Source organism: Echinops telfairi, unplaced genomic scaffold (assembly GCF_000313985.2).
Source record: "Echinops telfairi isolate 266 unplaced genomic scaffold, ASM31398v2 ScPeMD7_7463;HRSCAF=8501, whole genome shotgun sequence".
Lineage (NCBI taxonomy): Eukaryota > Metazoa > Chordata > Mammalia > Afrosoricida > Tenrecidae > Echinops > Echinops telfairi.
In genome coordinates, this window is record NW_022111363.1 from 2,097,849 (window position 1) to 2,114,874 (window position 17,026).

Below are 17,026 nucleotides of genomic sequence, written 5' to 3' on the forward strand. Positions count from 1 at the left end.
GCTTTCCCTGCGCGCCTTAGATGTCCATAGGCGGGAAGCCGAGGGGTTAAGGAGGCAGTGACTCCCCCGGAAGGCACCGCCCAGCTCCCCCAGCACCCCCACGTTCGCAGCCTCCCGGTGCCCGTTTCCTAACGAAGCTGGAATCTGGATAAGGAGATGCGGCGCTACCCTCCCAGGTAGGAGGGGCTGACAGATGATCCCGTAGATGCTGGGTTGGCAAGCACGGCGATAGAACCTGAACCTGGTACAGGTGGGCTCGAGAACGTGGAATATGGAGCCCCTGCCACCACCACAAGCCCCCACCCCCTTTCCACCTGGGAGCTTGGATCCGGGAACGCCCCTGTTAACCTCCCTGCTGGTGTGGGCTTCTTCTCGAGCTGTTTCCCAAACCTGAGGTTGCTTCTGATTTTTTTAAATAATGTATTTCCATAGTAACCGCTGCTGTCTGGGGAACACGTGTAGCGGGGGTGGTAATGATGGGGGAGCTGGCAGCGTGGCGCAGGGCTATCAATAGATTCGGCCACAGGCCCCTGCCAGCCAACTCTGACAATCCCAACCAGCACCGAAGGTGGTGCAGGCACACCCCACGCAGCCGGGTCTATCCGGTTTCCCAGGTTCCAGGGATGGGACTGACTTAATCCCTATAGGATGAGGCCTGAGCCTTGCTCTCTGGGAGCAAGGGAAACCCCCATCCTAATGAGCCTCTTTTCCTTACACTTGAGAAGCTCTTGAGCAGTGGTCCTTGGAGAAGTAGGGAGGGAAGGGGTTGTGTCCTCCCCAGTGCAGTTGGTAATCTGAGGAGTGAGTGACCCCATGGGAACAAACACAGCTCTCTAAAGTGTGGCTTTGAAGGGCTAAGCAGAGCCTGTCAGATCAGCAGTAGGGTGCTTGAGCCCAAGTGAGTGATGGTGGGGTCACCTGTCAAGTGAGTTCCTGGGTTTCACTGCGAGGCAAGTTGTAGGGGTCATGGGGCAAGTTCTTCTGCATCACCCCTGGGCTCCAGAAACCATAGCAACTCCGCAGGCTGGGCTTCTAACCTCAGGGGGAAGAGGGACAGGAAACCCAAGAGCGGAGAGACTGGGGCCAGAACCCAGGGATCAGGGAGAAGTGGTCAGGGAGCAATTCAGTTGGGCATGGGGGCAACAGTTCTGTAGGAAGTTTTGCAGGTGCAGGAATTTTACTGTGAAGACCCTCTTCCTCCAAGAACCATTCTCCAACTCACAACCTTCCAGGGACCTACGTTCTCTGAGCTCATGGATTTACTCCCTCAACTTCCATTGAGAATTTATGTAGCTGGTGTGTGCTGCCCGATAGAGCTTCACAATTCTGTCTCCCATGGGCCTCCCCTCGCAGTCCTCCCCATCTTCCTGCCACAAGTTCCTTAGCTCTCTGGCACGTGTGGCATTCTGCGGTATAAGAAGACGTCAAAAAGTATTGCCACAAAACAATAGATGCCTCTATTAAATAAAAAGTGAAGGTAATGCTTTTTGACATATCAATCATCTTTGTAAAGTGTGGCTCTGTAGGGCTGAGCTACAGAAAGTCTATGTTTCTGAGGGCAGTGTCTCCATGTCTCGAACCCTTCCCCGAAGAATTCCAGACCCTTTGATTTACACCACATCAAAACAGATGTTGGGGCATCTGTGGCAGTTGCATAATCTCCTGTCAACTTGTGAAGGGGTGGAGTCTAGCCTGTCAATCAGGTTGCAGCTTGATGGCCTCATTTGGAGGCATGAAGGAGATAACAGCTCACTGGAGGCCAGATAAACTCCCTGTGAGACATTCCTGCTGACAAGACACAAGGAGCCAAGCTGATAGAGCCAGAGCCCTGGAGCTGGAGAACGTGGAGACCCATGCCAGCGCTAAGATGCTTCCACCACCACTGGATCCTCAAGACTTTCCACCTTTCCACTGGTCTGTGATTTCCACTCTGCATCATTGCATGCATTGCGTGAATCTGAAGAGGAATTTACAGACTGGTATCAGACATATGGGCTAATATCGGGCTTATGGACTTGATCTGGACTGGGCTGAAATGGTTTCTTAATGTACAATTGCTCTTTTGATATAAAACTCTCTTATACACATATGAATGTCTCAGGATTTGTTGCTCTAGTCCACCTGGACTAACACAACATTCTTGAGGGTCTCAAATTGTATTCCTTTTCAGTGGTGTTTGAATTTAGGGAACAAGAAACATTCTGAGGGGGCAAAATCAGGGCTCTAGGGTAGGTGAGGTGAGTTTCCTCCATGGAAGAATCCAAGACAACCACTGCTCTCTGCCAAGAGGAAGCAGGTACATGGTCCTGATAGAAGAAAATTCCTTGGCACAGCATTTCCCGCCTTTTTCTCACCAATAAAGCGTTCAATGTTCTGGACACTTCTTCACAGTAAGGCCCATGATCATCCTGTGTCCTTCAAGAAAATCCACGTGAAATCCCGCACAGCAGTCACCGTAACCTGGTAACCTGAGCTGACCCCTCTGCCTTGAACTCAGTAGGCCCAGAAGATGCGTTCAGAAGCCACTGTATTAAATGGCTGTTTCTTTTTGAAGGAACCCTAACAAGACGAAGACCAGTGTTCTGCTGCAGCCACCACTGGCCACAGGAGTATGCTTAAACACGGTTGGTTGGGATGAACTGCAACCCTCCCTTACAGTCGGCTAGCTGACAGGCTCTGCGGAGCTTTACTTATGCCCATTTGCTCATTCCTCAGATTGCTAGATCTCATTTTTCTACTCATCAGTACATTGCTAAAGAATAGTCCTTTGAATAGGGAACACTGGTGGTGTTGAGCTGCTATCCGCAAGGTCAACAGTTCAAAACCACCAGCTGCTCCAGAGAAAGACAGGCCTTTCTATGCCCTTAAACAGTTACAGTGAACTCATAGGGGCAGTTCTACCCTGTCCTATAGGGTGGCTATGAGTTGGCATTGACTCAATGGCAAGGAGAGGGGGGTGTCTTAATCCTCTCTCTCCCTCAAAATCAGCCAAGGTGCTTTAAATCTACTGACGTTGATTCCTTAGAGGAAGCAAGTACATTTCTGTCACGAAGAATGTCCTTCACCCATAGTGAATGTGGCCCCCGCTGTGCACAAATCAAAGATCTGTGGGTCCCATGATGCCTTCCTCAAGGAAAGACCTTCCAGAAAGGCCTGGGGATCTGGTTCCCAAAGGTTGCTGGCCTGGAAAAGTCCACAGAGTTCAGTTTACACTGTGTCCAAGGGCTCGCTGGGGTTGGAATCAACAACCAGTGGTCTGCTTCTCTCTGAATGTGCACAGTGTTGTTAATGGTCAGGACCATCAAGCTGGTCCGGACTTACAGGGGCCTCATACACAACAGAACACAGCCTGGTCCTGCGCCATCCTCTGAGTCCTTGTGGGTTTGAGCCCCTTGTTGCAGCCACGGTGTCAATCATCTTTTGAGTTTGTTTGGTGTGCATAGTAGGGATCGGCAATTTCTTTGCAATTTTAGGTAGCCTAACAAACTATTTCAAGATACTTGTAAACATTAGGAATTTCTATATGGTATCCTTTAAGAAACTATCACCGGAATAGGTGAGCTTGGGGCTTGCTTTAAGCTAAGAACTTTGACAGACTTGGAGTGGCAGGTTAGGAAGGACAGGAGGCGCCACAGAGTTGCGTGGACAGAGCCACTGGGGTGGTTCTGCCAGTGCCACAGCTCAGACTCTCCAGAGACCCTTCATGTCTTTGTAGGCAGCAGAATGCAACTTTGGGCCACATTTTCTCTGACAAGCAGACTTGATAATGGATTGACCTTCTTCACTGGGAGGCACCTGAGGCTACTTAGGAGCAGATGTGCATTGAAGACATTGTTTCAGCCCAAGTGACCAGCCAGTCTCTTGACAGCTCGATGGGTCTATGATACGAGTCCTAGAACCAGTTTCGGTATTCAGGCAAATGCTTGAACTTTTACCAGGAAAGGTATAAAAATTCAAGTGAAATCAAGTCATGTGTTTGTTTGTTTTCTTCCTTGGCTTAGTCTCATAATCAACTGGGCATTTGTCATCATGGGAACAAAAAGATTCAGATCCTATCCAAACAACAATGACTGACAGCCACATGGATAGGTGGATGATGAATCCCTAGCGGTTTTCCTTTGAACAAATCCTCCTCTCTTCTTGCCACAGTGAGGTTGGTCTTGAGGAGGAAAAGATAATGATCTCAGAGAAGAGAGACAACGTTTCTCAATGCTAGGCTGAAAAGGAAGGTTTATTGGGACTGGCCTCCTAGAAATCGACTCAGACTATCCCCCAGACCTATGGGACTCCCAGCCTACTCCTGATCAACAAGATAACAATGTACAGGTCATCTCAAGAGAGGTGAATGCTGTCTCCTCCTCTGGGGACCCCACAGGCTCCTCCTCCCCACCTGCTCCTGGCATTTCACTTTCCCTACTCCTTGTTTGGGAAGCCCTCCCCCTCTTCCCACCTGCTGAAATCTCTGATCTCATCTTCCGCCAGGCCCTCCCCTGGCCTCCACTGACAATGAATCCCTACCTCCATGCCCACCAGATGCCCTCTGCACCTGCGTCAGAGACTTGGAGCCATTTTAAGTGAAGCTGCCTTGTACCAAGGTAGCTGCTTGTCCTGAGCCCTGTAGGGACACCTTGTGGAACAGAAAACACATGCCTCCAGGGAGCTCCTTGTCAAAGAGCACAGACACACACACTCACAGGAAACCATGATCAGCAGGATCACGATGACTGGAAAGGTGATGGAATATTATGAAATTGCTGGCATTGCTCTGTGTGTGTGTGCGCGCTCCCAACCCTAGTTGCCATTATGTGCATTCTGACTCAGTGATCTTATATGTGCGCTTCAATAGCTGAGACTGTAGAAGTGGACCACCAGGCCTTTCTTCTGAGGCATCTCTGAGTGGACTCACTGCCAACCTTTCAGTTAGCAGACAAGCATGTTACCTGTTGGTGCCACCCCAGGACTCGAGATGTAAAGGGTGTTGGTTGGGAATCGTCCAGTCCAGTGTATTCAAATTCCGTGACCCCGTGTGACAGTGTGGAACCACCTCAGAGGTGTTCCTGACTATAGTCTTGACGGAAGCAGACCCCAGACCTTGTCCGGTGGAGCAATTGAGTGGGTGAATCTTTGGATTGTTGTGATGGCTCTGACCTGTAGTATTAAATTAAAAAAATTATGATGCAGAGGGAGGGTGAGGAGCCAGTCCCCACCCGCTGCTACTCCTACGAGTTCAGTAATACTACTTCTGGGTTCAGTAATGCACAATTGTATGGTTGAGATATATAAGTATTATATTAAAGTCATCGAGAGCATGAGAGATAATACAATAATACAGTCAGGCATGATACATAGCAACATTGCTCACCTCAGCCCAGCTTGGTGGTCCACGTGGAGAGAGGGGGAAGGGAAGGAGGGTAAGGGAACAAGGGAGAGGGGGAAGAGTCAGGGAGGTCAGAGTTAGAGAGAGAAGTTCGAGCCTATATTGCTGACCCATGCCTATATACCTTTTGGGGGCAAGCCAGCCCAATTACAGGTAGAGACATACGTCACAGGGAGGGGTTGCACTATAGGCTACACAGCAATGAGAGGGTGGTCTAGGGGGTGGTCTCTGGGTCTCCATAGGAACATTATCAGTAGGGTGCAAACCCCTCCTACAGGAACCAAGCTAATGGCCTTGGGCTCCAGAGAGAGGTAGTCTATTGTCTCCAGCAGCAGGGAGCAGGCCCAGCCCTGCTGTGGGATGAGATAGCAGTCTGGCAGCAAGTATCTGACTTCCCCCCACACTGACCTATAGCAGCCATATGTGTAACAGAAGGAAACACTGTCCATCCTCACCCTCACAAGTGTCCCATTGCAGCTGCCTTCCTCTCCTTCACCAAGCATGCTGTCCTTCTCCAGGGACTGGTCTCTCCCGACAACACGTCTAAAAGTATGAGACGGAGACTCGCCAGCCTTGCCTTTGGATTAGCATTGGAATACTGTACAAGAGTATGTCAAAAAGCATTGTTACACAATACAGAAAACTTTATTAAGCAAAAATATAAAAATGTGATGCATTGTCCACACCCTCCTGTAAGCGCTGTAGCCACCTCTCCGATCCTCTCCTGAGAAGCACGCGCTCTGTGCAGTATACCGCCCACCGCAGAGCCCGTTCCTGCGTCCTTCTGGACTCAAGGTGGCTTTTCAATGGTCTTTGAGATTAGGGAACAAAAAGAAACCCCATCAGGGATGTAGGGTGGATGAGGTGAGTTTCCCCGACAAAATTGTCTTAAGACAGCCTTTGCTAAGGAGCAGGTGCATTGCGATGGAAAAAAATTCCTTGACACATTGACTAGCCTTTTCTTACCAATACATTAAAAAAGAAGAATTTCCATTTTATTTCCTTACAGATTTGTTTTTCTACCATTTCTAATCTTTACATAGGCTTTGGAAGAGGTTGTGGGGCAGCACCTGCAGGTCTAAATCGAGGTGCAGGGGGGGTGGGGGGTGTGTGTTGGTCCTTCCGGACTTCTCGTGACCGGTTCCTGACCGCCGGGCTGTGAATGGCACAACTCTCGCAAGAACGTAGCTTCACATACAGCGTGGGAAGCACGTCTGCGTCGAAGACGCTTGCTTCGGAACCGTCTATGACAGCTGCGGCCGTCGCTGTTTCTTATTCCGAACTTCGTCATGGCCGTGCCTTGGGCACGCAGCGGGCGCAGAGAATGGGCTGCACATGGCCATCGCCTTTCTAGGCATGACCAGTTACGTCGTGTGTGTGTGTGTGTGTGTGTGTGTGTGTATCTCGGAAGCAAAGACGCGAGAGATACCAATATATTTTTTATTTGTCTGAAAACTTCTTCCTAAGAAAACCCAAAAAACAAAACTTCTTCCTAAGAAGCCCTGTGATCATCCAGTGTCCTTTGAGAAAATCTAACGATTACCCTTCTGGAACCTCCACCTATGGTCACTAGAATTTGCGGAGCTGACCGCTCTACCTTGAGTTTAACTGCCCCAGCAGATCCCCTACGAAGCCACTGTTCTGATTGGGCTTTTTTAAAAATTAATTTATTTATTTGTAAGGGATCCATTGAGACTAAGGTGAGTGTGTTACTGAAAACACTTGTCTGCAGCTACCCACTGACCACAGAGACCGGTTTAAACACCTCTTATTTTGCATAAATCCATGCATGGTATCATATGGGGCCCTAGTAGCAATATGTTTTTACTTTACCTCATATATTATTATTTTTATGTATAAAAGAAATCAATGTATGCATTCATGTCCATTATAACAAATGAATCCATTATTTACTATTTGTGTAACATCATCGATGTCTGCATACATTCTAAATTATTGTGGCCTTCATGAAGACGGGATCCCTAGTAGTGGAGTAGGGTGTGGTGTGGGTGGCCAAGCACCAGGACAGCAGTTAGATCTACAGCCTCAGAAACCCACACCGGAGAGGTCAACTGTGCCCTCTGGGGACAGCCCGAGATGGAATTCTTTGAGTTCACGTTAGAGGGGGCACTTCACACCTGGCTTTGAGGGAAAGGGGGGACTATCCTTGGGCTAAGGAAAGCCAGCCTGTCCCTGATTCCTGGTGTCTGCCACATTCAGAAGAGGCGATGATGTCAGGCTAGTTGAGTGCTCTCTCTATATCTCCAATAGTGGTATCCTCATACGAATCTGTGGCAGAACCAAAGGGAACGAAGATGCTGGCAAGCTGTTAATTGCAGGAACAAAACTTAGACAGAACTCGCTACTACCAAGTGGTTTCCAACACATAGCAACCCTGTGGGGCTGAGTAGAACTGCCCCTGTTGGTTCTGAAGATTGTAAATCTTCGAGGATGCAGAAAGCCTCACCTTCCTCCCGCAGAGGGGCTGGCAGTTTCGAACCGCTGACCTTGAGGAGTGGCAGCCCACAGATGCCAAGCAAATGGTTCAGTGGCCAGAGGATGAAACCTGACGGGGCGTTCACAGGTTCACAGAAAGCCAAGTACGGGCTTAGGCTTCTTAATTCGTAGGTCGTCGCCTTGGTGGCATCTGTAGTGATCCGGGACCAGAGAACAAGTAAAACCCTAAAGTCACGGCCACAGAGCCGGTGCTGACTCATCGTGAGCCCCTGTGGGTTTTCCGAGACTGTAACTGCTGAAGTAGAAAGGCCAGCTTTTTTATAGTCCGGTGGTGGTTTCGAACCGCTGACTATGCAGATCTCAGCCCACCTCGTAACCGCTACACCACCAAGGTCCTAAGTACCGGGCTTAAAATGAACACCTGCGTGCAACTCCCGCGGGGTTGCCCGGCAATTAACAGTTACGGGCGGGGGCAGCAGTGGAGTGGGATGGCGAGGGAAAGGCACTTGGGTCAAGGTCAAGCATAACGTCGATTGGGAGGGGCTTCCCAAGCGTCTGCTCTTTAGAATTTACTCTTACATCATCCTTCCAAATTGTGGCCGCGCTCCCAGGCGCTGGCTTGCCCTGGGTCTCTGACACGTGGGCCACGGGTTGCGACGAGGAGCGGGGCTCCAGGGTCCGCGCCCGGGGACGCGAGCCGTCCGGGCGCTTTAAGGAGAGCGGCGGCGGCGGCGCAGGTGACGTGGCCCGGGCTGGGCGCTGGGCGCTGGGCGCGGACGCGTGGTGCGGGGAGGCGTTCCTCTCGGAACGCGGCTAGCAGTGTGTCCGCTCTGCCTTGCACACTTGCAATGAGACGTTAGGACGGTAACCGAGCCTGTTGCTCTTTCAAAACGTCCTGCTCCTACACTTCCGTGCCGACCCCACCTCTCAAATGACCGTCCTGACTCTTCTGCCCTTAATAAACATGGCTGCCTAGCGCCTTCCCCGCCAGAGAGCCGGGCGGAAACTGCGGAGTCCGGTCCTTAACCGAGGTCCGCGGAGTTCCGCGGGCGGTGCCAGGCAGAGCGCGCTTCTGCCCCGGCGGGTGTGCGAGGACGCAGCCTGGGGCGCGGCCACCCCCGATCCCGAGGCTTCAGGGTTCCGCCCGCTGGGCCTGTCTGCCGAGAAAGCGGCGGAGGGGTCCCCGGCGGGCCGCCACCATGTGGGCCCTCCCCGAGTGGCCACTGCCGCTGCTCGTGAACTTGCTGGGCTCGCTGCTGGGATTCGTGGCCACGCTCACCCTCATTCCAGCCTTCCGCGACCACTTCATCGCCGCCCGCCTCTGCGGCCTGGACCTCAACAAGCCCGGCCGGCAGCAGATGTGAGCCCCGGGCAGGGGGGGCGCGCGGGCTGGGAGGAGGGCGCACGGCGTGGGCAGGGTCCGCTCACACAGCCGCGACTTGGCGAAGACAAGGGGAGAGCGCATTTGCTTTGGGGAAGAGGTGGGTGCGTGGGGGGCCTCGGGGACTCCAGCCACGGTGCCCTGCACCCCAAAAGAAATGTGGGAGGGAGAAGGCAATTTGGGATACCGTAACGCCGGCCCAGGTGAGTGACCACGCCCCCTCCCGCCCCCTCTGTTGCTGGGCCACAGCCCAGAATCTCAGGGAGTCATCAGCGGTGCTGTTTTCCTCATCATCCTCTTCGCCTTCATCCCTTTCCCTTTCCTGAACTGCTTTGTGGAAGAGCAGTGCAAGACCTTCCCCCATCATGAAGTAAGTGGACAGGGGGAGCTGGGAGTTAGTTATACCTGAGAGAATTGGACTATTGGGGCTTGGGTGGCGGGCGGGGGCTGAGAAGACGGGAATTCCTGAGAGGAGAGGTGCAGTGGGAGTGGGCTGGAGTGGAGACACGCCCGAGCCTCCCCCAGTTTGTGGCCCTGATAGGTGCCCTCCTTGCCATCTGCTGCATGATCTTCCTGGGCTTTGCCGATGACGTTCTGAATCTGCGCTGGCGCCATAAACTGCTGCTGCCCACAGCTGCCTCGCTGCCACTCCTGATGGTCTACTTCACCAACTTTGGCAACACCACTATTGTGGTCCCCAAGCCCTTCCGCCCAGTGCTTGGCCTGCACCTGGACTTGGGTGAGTAGCCCTGCCAGTCCAGTCCCTATGGCTCCAACTTGATTCTCTCCCAGGTGTCCTGGTTCTGTCCCTGTGCCTTCTCAGATCCTTTCTAGTGACCCTTCATCCTGTCCTCCGCCAAGCTTATCATTTCTCCCAGGAGAATGTTCATCAGCATTCTTCCTATGGTGTCTTTGTCCTGCCCCCCAGGTCTCCTGTACTATGTCTACATGGGTCTGCTGGCTGTGTTCTGCACCAATGCCATCAATATCCTAGCAGGAATTAACGGGCTAGAGGCTGGCCAGTCGCTAGTCATTTCTGCTTCCATCATAGTCTTCAACCTGGTGGAGCTGAACGGTAGGTAGGGGTGGGGGGAGGGGACAGCAGTCTGAGTGCTCTGTGGCTTTGGAGAACTCAGAGAGAAGCAATATAGGAGCCGTTATAGGAGAGAAGCTAATTACTTTAAAAAAGAATGACCAGTATTGAACCGGAGAAGGAAAAATAGCAGCCCTGTCATCTATCGAAAAATTGGCACTAATAAGTAGGTCATGATGTTCTTCTATTGAACATAAACGATTCTACAAAACCCCAACATCAGACATGGTCAATCTCTGACCATGATGGAAAAGGCAAAAAACAGACCACGCCGTCATCACAGCTGAGCACCAACAACACCGTAAGAACACTGTATAAACCACAGAAATGACCCAACATCCTGGCTAACAGAAGTGACTTGCTTCTTTATAGTAACAATTCCATTCCTCCCACCTCTGAAGATTATGAAGATGCTCAGTCATAGAATTATCTTGCTTTTTGATAGCGCAAAAAGCTTCATTGTGTCCTCTTAAAATTACTCAAAACAAACCCTACACAGGGAGAAGAAAGTAGCCCATGGTCCCATCTCCCCTGAGACCAGAAGAACTAGATATTGTCCGGCTACCGCTAACAGCCAGCGGATCCTGATAGAAGCGGAGAAAAGGGTGAAATGCAACTCGTATTTTTAAAAAGTCCAGCCTTACTCAACTGATGGATACTGGAGGATTTCCTGAGACTATTGCCAGAAGATACTCCAGTCATTCAAATGAAACTCCCTCCTGAAGTCACCTTTTAGTTAAGTAAGAGAATATTACCAGTGAATACTGTACACCGTTAAAAAATTAATCTACGTGAGACCAAATGGTCAAAAGTCACTCTAAAACCAATGGGGGTGGGGTATGAAGACAGAGAAGCTACATTACTTGAAATAAAACGTCCAGAATTGAATTAATGAGGTTGCAACACATTGTAAAACATTTAACCAGTGTTACTGAGCAATTTGTGTAGTAATTTGTTAACCAATAACCTAATTTGCTATGTATGCTGTCACTGAAAACAGCATAAAATGTCCTATAAAAACAAACTGTAACAGATCCCTCCTGACACCCTCTTACTCAGGTGTCCCATAGCTCCCCTTGGTGTGTGGTTTCCACTGTCTCCCCGGATACAAGGTAGTAACCCCAACTTTGATTAGGTGTTTCTGTTGATGGGCATCAGCAAGTTCTTATTAAAGTTAAGCATTTGTCAAGCATCTCCTTTAAACCTCAGACTAGCTCCACGTGACAGGTGCCTTGCTTTCATCAGTGCTGTTTTACAGAAGAGAAAATACGCTTTGGGAAGGCAAAGACATCATGACAGTCAACTAGCCAGGACGTGTACATTGGTATTCAAACCTTGGTTTGAATGGCCTGAAATGAGTTCAGGACAGTGATGAGGAAGGTTATCAAGAATTCCCTCGGAGAGCTCCTGGTGTAGAGATGGTGTTTGCTCTGCCGTCTCCGCTTCCTCCCCCGAGTTGACGAGTATACAGCAGCATCTGAGGACAGCATGTAGGAGTGACCAAAGGACCCTGCCATGGCCTATTCCTGTCCTCTGTATTCAATGCACACTGGAATAAAGATTGATAGTAAAACTCAATGTTCTAAATTTTCATCAAAATGAATGGATCCGTTTGAAGCTTATAAGGAACAGTTGGATGATAAGGAAACTAGTACTCAGATTGTTGCTTGTGTCCATTTGGAGAATTACGCTTTGAAGATGTTTCTGAACACAGACGAGTGCGGTGGGCAGTTTCACAAGAATATGTTCAAGTCCCTCCACACTGCAAGTCTTTTCCTAGCTGGATGTCATACCAGTATTTGGATGAAAATGTAAAGCACAGTGTGTATACAGTGGAAGGCAGCATATATCCTCATTGTTGAGGGAATAGGAAGGCTGCTCAAGCAAGAGCCTGCTGGAATAGGTGAAGATAACAATGCTGAAGAAGATGAAAATGTTGCAGCAACCTCTCTGCCCACTCCACCACCTCAGCCATCATCTTCAACGTAGGACCCAACCAGCATGCCATCAAGCAGCTATCCTGGGGTACAGATCCCTCCCAGTGCTCACATGCCAGCTAAGACCACCCCCAAAGTGCCTCATGGTCTGGGTGTGACAAGTAGTGCTGCTCACCCTACACCACAGACTATTCTGGCCATTGGTCCCACATGTTCACATGGTTCCCACGGGCATGTTTGCGCAACATCAGAGATCCTGTAAATATACAGGCCACGCTTTGCAATGTGATGACGTAATGCTGAAACTGCAGACAGCTCTCAAGTTACTGATAACATGCAGAGAATTAAGAATGAAACCTTAAAAGAAAAAAGAATGAAACCTTTGTACAACGGATTTGTGTATTTGAGGCCTGATGAGCTAACGGTCTGACCCTATGTCCAGCCTCTAAGGCAGTGGTTCTCAACCTTCCTAATGCCGCGACCCTTTCATACAGTTCCTCATGTTGTGGTGACCCCCTCAACCATAAAATTATTTTCGTTGCTACTTCATCACTGTCATTTTGCTACTGTGATGAATCGGGTGACCCGGAAGTTGAGAGCCACTGCTCTAAGGAGTAGTTTTCAAGAAGATGTCAGTTTCTCTGCCTATGGGAATGGAACCCGTGTCTCCGATGCCTGTTGAAGTGTAGACCAGCAGCCTCCGCCAGTTTTCATTGTCTGTAGACTCAGCCATCTTGGGGTACATAGGGCTGATACTAACAAGATCTGGAACTACTCATAGAACCCTACTTCAAAAAGTAAATTCACATCTGTAAAATATATGTTGACAATAGGTTTTGTACCTTAATTTACATATATTCAAAGAGGTTTTTTGTTTTTAATTCTAGCGACGACATTTGAACATATAGCCAATCCTTGCTTTGTCAAAAAACTCGATTAGAGACCATACTTTTGTTTTTCTCAAGACATCTAAAACAAATATGGATGCCCTAAGCTGTTAGATGAATCTGTGAGAGATTCTGTTGAAAACTCTATATTTCTGTCAAATGTAACAGCACGGAGAGTTAAAATCGTCATGGAACATGACAAAGTAAAGAGGCAAAATCATCATTTTCTGCTTTGCTATCCCCTGAAGCGGAAGGTGAATCGGCACTTGGCTCTATAGGCGGGTGACTACATGCATTACAGAATGGGTAAAAAGCCATTTGTATTTGTGCCTGGAAATTCGGTGCTTCAAGTCAAACCTCTGTGCTGCTAATGCATCCCGTAGAGTGAATAGCTAGGAAGGATGCAGAAGCTGACAAGAATTCAGATTCTCAGTTAACTGTACAAGATTCATGGGGAATCATGGATTTACTGTGTCTCTGCATTTGTGCTATATAACATAAATAAGAGGATTCTTGTAACTAGTTCAACTTAAAATTTTTTTTTCATAGCTACCAGAGGGGTAGTGATTTCTTAGAAGTGATTTGGGAGAGGTGGACAGAATAGGGATAAGATTTAGAGGTGGACAAAAAAAGAAAAAGTATGCATGCCCAGTGGCTACTTCAACTTTGCCTGCCTCTTTTCCCCACTCCCAAAGGTGAATATCGGGATGACCATGTCTTTTCCCTCTACTTCATGATTCCCTTTTTTTTCACCACCCTGGGACTGCTCTACCATAACTGGTAAGTAGGAAACTCCAGGATCAGAAGAACACCCCGTGACTCTAAGACAAGTATGGACCTATTCATGACCCGCTCCCTGGTGGAGAGGCTCAACGGGTGTATACCTGAGTTGAATGTTACCAGCAGAGTTCTCAACCAGAAGCATTCTGAAATTGTTCTCTAGACAGCAATATCTGGGGGGTAAGTTCTGTGGAGGCCTAGGAGTAGATAACTTCAGGTTGCTGGAATCTCCTTTGGGTCAGAATTAGGCCAGCCCGGTGCCCAGGGTGTGAGGTGTGAGAAGAAGGGGTGGTCATGCTTCCTGCTGCCCCTGACTCAGATCCTTTCTCCCACACAGGTACCCGTCACGGGTGTTTGTGGGCGATACCTTCTGTTACTTTGCCGGCATGACCTTTGCCGTGGTGGGCATCTTGGGACACTTCAGCAAGACCATGCTGCTCTTCTTCATGCCCCAGGTCTTCAACTTCCTCTACTCACTGCCTCAGCTCCTGCACATCATCCCCTGCCCTCGCCACCGGATGCCCAGGTAGCCCTTTGGGCACTAGGATAGGAAAGTGTAGGCCTCAAAGCTCAGAAGGGACATCATAGCCTTTTCACTTAGGATGTCCAAAGCCAGCTTGACATGTTGTGTTATGCAAAGGCATGGACCCAGAGTTGGGCTAACTTTACAAGTGGGTAGACCTTTTGAATTGACAAAGTGCGTTCACTTTTTTTTTTTTTTTTTTTGCGCGTTCACTTTTATAATCTCACTTCATGTGTGCAGCCATTCAGATCACACAGTAATAAGCAGCAGAGCCAGAGTCAGATCTCAGGCTGTTCAGGGTATTTCCTATAATTCACTGGGAGTGAAGAGTTACTTTGAGTCATGAGTAGTCCCATCACATAAAAAGCTCTGTTTGTTCCAACAGACTGAATACCAAGACAGGCAAACTGGAGATGAGCTATTTCAAGTTCAAGGCCAAGAGCCTCTCTTTCTTGGGCACCTTTATTCTAAAGGTAACAGGGTAACAAGGAGGTAAGGTCCTAGTCAGCCTTCCTGAAATGGAGGAAGGAGACCCAAGGCCTTCCCCATGTCCCAAGGGATTTGGAAACATTCAGCACATGCTCATTCCTGAAGCATAGATATTAGCTGAGCATCCCTCCATCTCCGATCCTTTCCAGGTAGCAGAGACCCTCCGGCTTGTGACTGTGCGCCAGAGTGAAGATGAGGAGGCCTTCACCGAGTGTAACAACATGACCCTCATCAACTTGCTGCTCAAAGTCCTTGGGCCCATCCATGAGAGAAATCTCACGATGCTTCTGTTGCTGCTGCAGGTGAGGTTGGGGAGAGGGCCTATACCTTCTTATCTTACATGCTCCAAAGTTCTGACTCCAGTCCAATTTTCCTTGCAGGTTCTGGGCAGTGCTATCACCTTCTCCATCCGATACCAGCTTGTCCGACTCTTCTACGATGTCTGATCATTGCCCTCTGTCAGCAGTCGCTGGGGTTCCTGACTCAGGACAAGGTCTTTCTGGACCACAGATGGTTGCCTCCCCAGCCCAGGCCTCTCCCACCCAAGGGGACAAGTTTCCCCGGCATTCCCCATTATATTTGTTCTTGACCATTGACGGCTGGGCCATTCCTACCCTCTAAAGACTATTGATTGAGGTTTGCCGGTGGCTTTCCTCAACTGGCTGCTGGCCCATGCCATTCTGTCCTTGCAGCCTCTTGAGGTGGGCAGCTTTTATGCAGCTACCCACAACTCAACATCCAGCCTTGATTCCCAAGGAATATTCTGGGCGGTGGGATAGAACCTGCACTGGAGATAGAGACAGAGCCCGGAAGGTGACTTGACGTTTGATTAGTAATTAAGTGTTCTGATTAGTAGGAGCTGATTTGGGGGCCAGGTGCTCCCAGTGGTAAAATAAAGTGCTGTGTTTTCATTGTTCCTATAGGTATATCCTTCTGTGGGCATTTTAGGATAAGAGGGATGCTTTCCTAAGGGGCATCTCAATAGGATGTCTGCCTCTTTTCTTTCGGTACATCAGCACCTTCTAGCAGAAAGAATTGAGACCAAACTGAACATGTTGAATAAATATTGAGATCCTAATACTGCAGGTTGCTATGAATCGACTTCATGGCAGTGAATTTGGGTTTTTTAGTACTTCACTGTTAAAATTGAGGGCCCTGAAATTGGCGCTGTTTTCTTGCATTGGGTAGAACTTTCAGGGGTCTCATTCTTTCCCGCATCAGTCGTTCTGTGGGAGAAAGGTGAGGCGGGCAGCTTCTGTAAAGACTTACAGCCTCAGCAATCCAATGGTCGCCGTGCTTCGAACGAACACCGTGACAGCGATTGAAAAGGAGTAACCAGACCTGCGCGGGGAAATGGGTGGCCCTACTTGTCGCTCTTTTTCCTTTAAAAACCCTTAAGCCAGCCCAGATTTCCCAGAGGCTCTTTAAGCGGCTTCAAACTCCACCCCCATTGTCTTCCGGATCTCGGTCCAGACCGTAGCATTTAAATCTCGCGCGCTTCACGTGCATTGGCTACATCACGCTGCTACTCCGCGCCTTTTTACCGGGGTAAAAGGCTTTCAAACTCGACCAATCAGCAGGCGCTCTTCTCGGGCTGAGGCGCGTCACTGCAGGGCTAACAACAACCAATCGGAAGCAGTATTAGAGAAACGAGCCAATCAGGAAGGGGCTGGGGGGTGGTGCCTTGAGGGGGTATAAATCGGGCTCCTCAGCGCGCGCGGCAACAGTTGACTGCGGCGAGGAGCTGTGTGGTGTCCTCGTACCCTTGCGCTTTCGTCCTTCAGCGAGTCGCTACCCCGTGCAGCATGTCCGGCCGCGGGAAGACCGGCGGCAAGGCCCGCGCCAAGGCCAAGTCTCGCTCCTCGCGCGCCGGCCTGCAGTTCCCGGTGGGCCGCGTGCACCGGCTGCTGCGGAAAGGCCACTACGCCGAGCGGGTCGGCGCCGGCGCGCCCGTCTACCTGGCGGCGGTGCTCGAGTACCTGACGGCCGAGATCCTGGAGCTGGCGGGCAACGCGGCCCGCGACAACAAGAAGACGCGCATCATCCCCCGCCACCTGCAGCTGGCCATCCGCAACGACGAGGAGCTCAACAAGCTGCTGGGC

The 17,026-nt window shown here is 50.0% G+C and overlaps 3 protein-coding genes across 4 annotated transcripts in view; 2 read left to right on the forward strand and 1 right to left on the reverse strand.

Moving 5' to 3' along the window:
- Positions 1 to 6,668, reverse strand: part of C2CD2L (C2CD2 like) — a 16,801-nt gene extending 10,133 nt beyond the window's left edge. Inside the window, exon 1 of the mRNA XM_004712830.2 lies at positions 6,576 to 6,668. Within this exon, the coding sequence (XP_004712887.1) occupies positions 6,576 to 6,668 (93 nt within the window). The remainder of the gene's footprint in view (positions 1 to 6,575) is intronic.
- A 1,944-nt stretch (positions 6,669 to 8,612) lies between these two features.
- Positions 8,613 to 15,840, forward strand: DPAGT1 (dolichyl-phosphate N-acetylglucosaminephosphotransferase 1). 2 transcript variants are annotated; one of them, XM_004712772.3, is made up of 9 exons: positions 8,621 to 9,194; positions 9,465 to 9,585; positions 9,741 to 9,954; positions 10,144 to 10,290; positions 13,828 to 13,912; positions 14,250 to 14,438; positions 14,821 to 14,908; positions 15,074 to 15,226; positions 15,305 to 15,840. In XM_004712772.3, exons 1-9 carry the CDS (start codon positions 9,034 to 9,036, stop codon positions 15,368 to 15,370), a joined length of 1,224 nt encoding a protein of 407 aa, XP_004712829.1. In that variant the 5' UTR covers positions 8,621 to 9,033; the 3' UTR covers positions 15,371 to 15,840. The 2 variants fall into 2 exon arrangements, with proteins under 2 accessions (XP_004712828.1, XP_004712829.1); XM_004712771.3 differs by having other exon boundaries at positions 8,613 to 9,194; positions 15,074 to 15,840.
- An 827-nt stretch (positions 15,841 to 16,667) lies between these two features.
- LOC101651204 (histone H2A-beta, sperm) overlaps positions 16,668 to 17,026 on the forward strand; it is a 1,082-nt gene continuing 723 nt past the window's right edge. Inside the window, exon 1 of the mRNA XM_045283566.1 lies at positions 16,668 to 17,024. Coding sequence (XP_045139501.1) covers positions 16,730 to 17,024 — 295 coding nt within the window. The 5' untranslated portion in view covers positions 16,668 to 16,729. The remainder of the gene's footprint in view (positions 17,025 to 17,026) is intronic.

Excerpts from the sequence above, each read along its gene's own strand:
- DPAGT1 (XM_004712771.3), top strand. The coding sequence starts at position 9,034 with ATGTGGGCCCTCCCCGAGTGGCCACTGCCGCTGCTCGTGAACTTGCTG. Across the intron at positions 9,586-9,740 it reads AGACCTTCCCCCATCATGAA|TTTGTGGCCCTGATAGGTGC; the intron begins GTAAGTGGACAG and ends AGCCTCCCCCAG. Across the intron at positions 13,913-14,249 it reads GGACTGCTCTACCATAACTG|GTACCCGTCACGGGTGTTTG; the intron begins GTAAGTAGGAAA and ends TCTCCCACACAG.